This window comes from Nothoprocta perdicaria, unplaced genomic scaffold (genome assembly GCF_003342845.1).
Source record: "Nothoprocta perdicaria isolate Ctin4 unplaced genomic scaffold, notPer1 scaffold_11, whole genome shotgun sequence".
NCBI lineage: Eukaryota > Metazoa > Chordata > Aves > Tinamiformes > Tinamidae > Nothoprocta > Nothoprocta perdicaria.
Genome location: NW_020454205.1, coordinates 1,142,608 through 1,148,607, shown reverse-complemented (window position 1 = coordinate 1,148,607; position 6,000 = coordinate 1,142,608). Strand labels below are relative to the sequence as shown.

Sequence of the window (6,000 nt, the reverse complement as noted above, 5' to 3'; positions counted from 1 at the left end):
CCTTTTCCCTTTTCCCTTTTCCCTTTTCCCTTTTCCCTTTTCCCTTTTCCCTTTTCCCTTTTCCCTTTTCCCTTTTCCCTTTTCCCTTTTCCCTTAACTAGTCTCAGAAATACGCTGTCATCTACTTCTGCTAAAAATGCTCATTAAAGCTGTTTTTCAAAAACTTTGGTGGTATTAACTCTCTTTATGTGCCCTTCTCTGGGACATACTCTGGTCAGTTCAGGGTTCTTTGTAGATATTTGTTTAATATTACCTAGAGTGACCTGCAGGCCAGCGATAATTCATCTAGCTTGCACCCAAGAATAATACCCTCTTCACTATTCTTACAAAAGCATTTTGTTTGTTTTCTGAGTTCAGTATCTTTTTTTTTTCTGTATATTTCTCACTGTTTTTTTCTTYCATGTTATCAACAAAGATTCTCTTTCAAGCTTTTAAGGTGCATGTGAAAGCGCAGTCTCCTAGTCATTTCTTCTGGCAAACTAACAAACTCTTCTGTTGATCCATGTGCATAAGATGGCCTCTGATGCCATCAGGAACCTTAAGATACTCACTGAAAAAAAAAAAAAAAAAAAATGGGGGGGGAAGGAGGGAACCGACCTCCTTCAGTGCTACTTTTGACAGTGCTGGCCACAGCAGAGGAAGCCTCCTTTGAGCCTTGGTGACATCTGAGAGGACTTTCAGGCTAATCAGTTGCTTTTGGGCTAATCAGGTTGCACCGATTATTTGCTTAAAGCTCCACATGTTCTACCAAAAGAAGAGAAGCAACCTGAGCATTGCTGTCCGTTATCATAAATTGGATTTGCTCATGATGCCCAGATATTTATTGATAACACAGGACCTCTTGCTTTGACATTGAAAACTTCACTAGGACRGTTTTCTGGGTGAATGTAGTCATCTCAGGCTTGCTCTTGGCATCTTGAGGTATAAATAGGTTGCCCCACTACTGTCTCTAATTTGCCAGTGCTGTTGAGTCTTTTTATGAATGAAGTTTCTTAAGAGACTTTCTTCCGCACCCGTGACCTATTCCCACTACTGCTAAGATGAGTCTGAATGCCTTGAGAAGGAATAAATTTAGAAAATGTAGATTTTCAACCCTATATTACTTTAATCCATACAGTAATTTGCCATTTAGGGCTCATTTTTGGTGTTTTCCAAGCAGCCTTGTAAGAGAAATCACAAGGGATAACTGTCACGTTTTTGGGAAGCCCTACCTCAGCATCTCTTTTGTCACCAGCAGATTCTCTAGTTGATTTCTCRGCTGTATGTTTTAAGAGCTGCCATAGCTCCCAGCTTTTTAGGATCGTTCTAYAAGTTGTTACTATTCCTGTGAGCCTTTTGTTTCATTAGGAGGACAAGCTATAGCTCCTGAGTGTCCTATTTCTCCTTTGCTCAGTCATCTCTCAAGAGACAAAACCAAGGAAGGCTTCTCCTGTGTTTCAGTGAACCGTCAGAGGCCTCTGTTCCTTTGCTTTCCAGCTTATATTGAGAAGCCAACGGTTGCTGTAATCATGCTCTCTTTCTGAACTGAAAATAGAGCGAGAAACATTTAAGAATTTTGTGTTTAAGTTCAATATGACAATCTTAGCCAGCGCAGAATCTTTTACATTGCACTGGTAAGTCTCAGGGACTAGAGGCTACCTGCATGTTAATGCGAAGATGATGTTGGTGATTCCTTTGTTGTTCCACTTGTGGAGACTTTGCGTGTTCTCTTTCATTGTGATAGGATCTGATTTGAATGTACAGCATTTCAGTAACTATTATTAGAACCTTTTAGAAAATTTCCATTTCCAGAGGCTGTGTCTTCTGATTACAAACCCAAATCCCTGCCTTTATTACTATATCTTCTGTTGCTGCAGAGGGATCAGCTCATGCCATCTTAGAGTCTGGATGCTGAATTGCTCTTGAAGTCAGAACAAGACTTATTATTTTTCTTTACARATGATCTTTTCAATCAGAGAAAGGTCTTTGAAAGGTCTGATAGGCTTTCCTAAGAAGGACTTAGTTACATGTGGAGTTTGGATCTTGCTCTGTCATCTTCATAGGAAAACTGCATTTCTGGCAAAATTTCCCTCTTCGTTTGTCATAAAAACAGCCTTTGGATAGTTAGCATTTCTACAAGAGTAGGAGAGTTCTGGTCATACTTTGATATTGTTTTCTTTAGAGGTAAGTCCAGCCTTTGAATATGCTCATGTTGTAAGACAAGAAAGTAATTTACCTTCATGTTCCAAGATTGGCCAGAAAAGAAGTGGCTTTTAGGACATGTCCAACATCTAGGATACTATCTATACTGGCTGACCAAGATCATCTGGAACATCTCCTTGTCTCTGATTTTAATGATTACTCAGCAGTTTAAGAATTTTTTGACCACGTTTTTCACTGGATAGCTCACAGTAAAAAAACAGGCTATGAAGTAACTCAAGAAAAGCCTCCCCGTGTAGATACATCAGAGTTAGGCAGCATCGGTGGCTCCTTTTTGGAACATGCTGGTTGTTGAGATGGTCAAAGGTGGGATGCTGAGCTCCAGTGTGTCTTTCAGCAGCCGTGGTGTGGCCTTGCAGAGACTTCTTGGGAGAGGAGAGCCCATCTGTACTGCCTTAACCCTGAGTTCCGGGATCTTCCAGGCTCTTGTTTGATGGGTAAAGCTTGCAACAACCCATGCATGTAGCCAAGCTTTCAAAAAGATGGTTTACTGTCTGTTCACTTTTCTTAAGATAYGTTTGCTGTATGTGAACCCAACATATGTGTTTAGAAAGAGTGCGCTTACATGTACTTATAATGGCTCAAAGAATGCTAATAGGTAAATGACTCATACTTCTAATAAAAAGCAATAGAAACAAGTTCTTGTAAACTACCCCTGGAAAATGATGCTGCTACTTTATTTCAGTTTGATTTTGATTGCAGACTGGAAGATAAATGGTCTTACAGTGTCACCTAATCTAGGTGGCAGCTGAAAGAGAAGGATTTTTCCTGGCTTTCAAGAAGGAATTATCCAAAGATGATTGTGAATGCTTTGTTTGGAAAGAGAAAGGGGAAATTTGTGACAATGAGAAATCCACATTTTTAGTCAGTTGAAAACTAGTTTATTTGTTCACGGAACTATTTTCCTTGGAAGTTGCAAAGCATTTCACAGAAATTCCCATGGAAACTGCTTAAAGACTGCTGTTTGAATACTCAAACATCTTAATGTATAGGTTGTCAGAAATTTACAAGTACATTGAGGTTTGGGCATCTGCTTTTATCATCAAAAGTTGCCAATATGTGAATCCCTGCAAAGACTCGCAGATATATTAATCACCATGTAATGGGCAACTTTTCAACTTAAAAAATGGAATAAAAAAAAGAAGTTGAAATCCTGAACTTTTAAACTAAAAATCTTAAAATTATGTGTCTGTTCTTGTGTAGCATAGGTGGCTTTTAATTGAAAGACTGTCAAATAAGAAGCATTCKTATTAGTACTGACTGTTCATTTTAGAGAGAAGTTACACTGTTAGGTAGTCCGGAACTATGAGTAGTCTGGAATTTAAGTCAAGTCTTACTTTTATTAAAATAAAATTTGGATAAGAAATGAAGAGGAAAGACCTGAAGGAGATTAAAAACAGATTTTATCTTTGCTGCTGTCTCTTACTGGCAGCCTTTCTCTTGGAGAAATATTGATATAGTATGTGGTCATATCTCACCTTTAATAAACTGGCAAACTCTCAAATAGTTTAAGGTTTTGCTTTCAAATGATTCCTATCACAGGCTTGCAGCAATGCCTAAAAAAAGTATGACTAGTTTTGCTAGCCAGGCCTAGGGAAAGAGAAGGAAGACAGTTTGAGGTTGAAAGGGAAATCAGATTTCAAATGCAAAGTGATTTTAAATGGCTGGTAGGAGGTTATGTAGGTTATTTTGTTTCTTTGTATTGAATTCCCACCCTAGTCAAGTGTTTCCTGCAGTGAAGCTTGAAAACCCCAAGCAGTATCTACCTGGTGACATACCTGTATTTACAGAACTTTACAATCTGTGTAACCATTCTGTACRTCTGTACCCTCATTTAATGCCTGTCAAATAAATGCTTAGTAGTAAATAACCATCTCATTTTACTAGCTTATGAAAACATATTTCATGAGTTACATTGCAGAGATTTCTCTTGTTTCTAAAATCTTTCAGACTGCTGATTATATTAGTCTACTTATCATAGTTGGTTAGTTTAATCCGCTCTGTACTAATCTGTTTATCAGCATCTTTTCCCAGCTTTGCAAAAGCACTACACGAGTGAGGCTGAATGTCAGTAGGAGTGTCTTAAAAGTTTTGGTAGTCAATGTGAATAAGAAATGAAATCTCTTATGCACCAAACAATGCAATTTGTTGGGAAATTCGATTTAAACGTTTTCTTTAGCATCAGCATTCAGGTATTGAGCTGCAGCAGTGACATTGTACGAACAAATGTGAATGCTGTCATGGAGCCTTTATGGCCTTGGATTCTTCTGCTACGGTAAAAGCAAAATKTGGTTTTCATTCCAGTGGAAGTTGAATTTACCATGATAACATTTGAGCATTTGGTCTTTAAACCGGTTGTGTAGGAAGTTAGGAAATARTGACAACACTGTAGGTATTGTTCTTGTTCTTCTTTTTCCTTTTTCATCATCCTCAATGAAACATTGAAACATTTGATAAGTTCCAAACTAGGGTTTCAGTTAAATAGGTTGAAACATTTGTGATGCGAAAAGGCAGATATCATCATTATGAAGCCTTGGATAAATAAATGCTTTTCACTCAAAGAAAGAGCAAAAAAAWTTTTTTTTCTATTTTTATTGAAGTCCTGAGAGAAATTTACTGAAGTATTTTTTATATCTCTCTATATTTCTCTGTCTTCAGACACTGAAGCAGTGTATGAAATAAACTGTTCTGGTTTTGTATTTTTAGGTGCTTCAGCTACAGAAAGTCATCTGGAAATAGAAGGACTGGCTAATTGTCTGTCATACTATGGTATTTCTGATTTGAAAGAAATTCTGAATGCAATCATTAATAAAAATGCAAAGGAAGTATATGAATGTAGACCTCTGAAAGTGATAAATTACTTGGAGGTAAGACATTAGTTTGCTTTTAAGTATTGAGCATTTAAACTTTMTAATAAATTTTTAAAAAACTTTAAAATCTTTCTTCAGATTTCTGTTTTAGTTAAATGTACGTCCACTTTGTGTAGACATTATTCAGACTAGAAGGGCAGTCTGAATGAATGCAATATTTCTCTGAATTATTTTGCAACTCTGTAGACAGGCATGCCTCCCTGTTAAGATACATAAAATTGCTGAAAAACTCTGGAACACAATTGATTCCAGAATAGCCAAGAATGCCTTTAGAAATAACGATGTGAGAAAAATATATATAATTACTTAAAGTACTAGCTTATGAAAATTAGGCATTATTTGAAGCCTAACTTTCATGTAAACCTTAATGAGACATGCACCTCACAACCATAAGAAATTATGCCATTTCCACTTTATAGTCAGCTATTTTATGTCGTTCTAGGTAGAGTAACTAAGAGTTATGGTTTTGCTTGTCTATGTATTTTGCTCATGCTACCTTAAATCCCAATTCTTAAGATCTCTTAAAAAAAAAAAAAAAAAAAAAGTCTATTCTTACTCGAGTATTTTCTGACATACTCTTCTAAACTGAAGGGCCCCAAGATGGGGCGTAGGCTTTTACACTACAGCATGTGTTTTAGCTTTTAAGCATTAATTTTACAAATCTTATCCTGTGTTTGAGGGCAGTAAATGTGCAGCTGCTGTTGAGGCAAGTGTGGTTCTGTTATGGACTCTTGAACCATCCTGGTGCACCCATGGAAGAAGTTTAATGAAGGGATGGAATAAGTGTTGAAACTAGGGATGGGCTCTGACCATTTTGGTGGGCTTGATAATACGGGAACACAGTTCGCTGTGTTCAGATTTGCCATTTGTATTATCAGGTTGACATTASAGCTATCACTGTCCTTTGGGGAACTCAGAAGAAAGAATACAC

At 37.1% G+C, this 6,000-nt stretch overlaps 1 protein-coding gene across 2 annotated transcripts in view; it reads left to right on the top strand.

The window, feature by feature from the left end:
* PMS1 (PMS1 homolog 1, mismatch repair system component) overlaps nucleotides 1-6,000 on the top strand; it is a 42,171-nt gene that overhangs the window by 34,535 nt on the left and 1,636 nt on the right. For both annotated transcript variants that reach the window (XM_026048676.1, XM_026048668.1), the window contains exon 12: nucleotides 4,906-5,066. In XM_026048676.1, coding sequence (XP_025904461.1) covers nucleotides 4,906-5,066 — 161 coding nt within the window. The remainder of the gene's footprint in view (nucleotides 1-4,905; nucleotides 5,067-6,000) is intronic.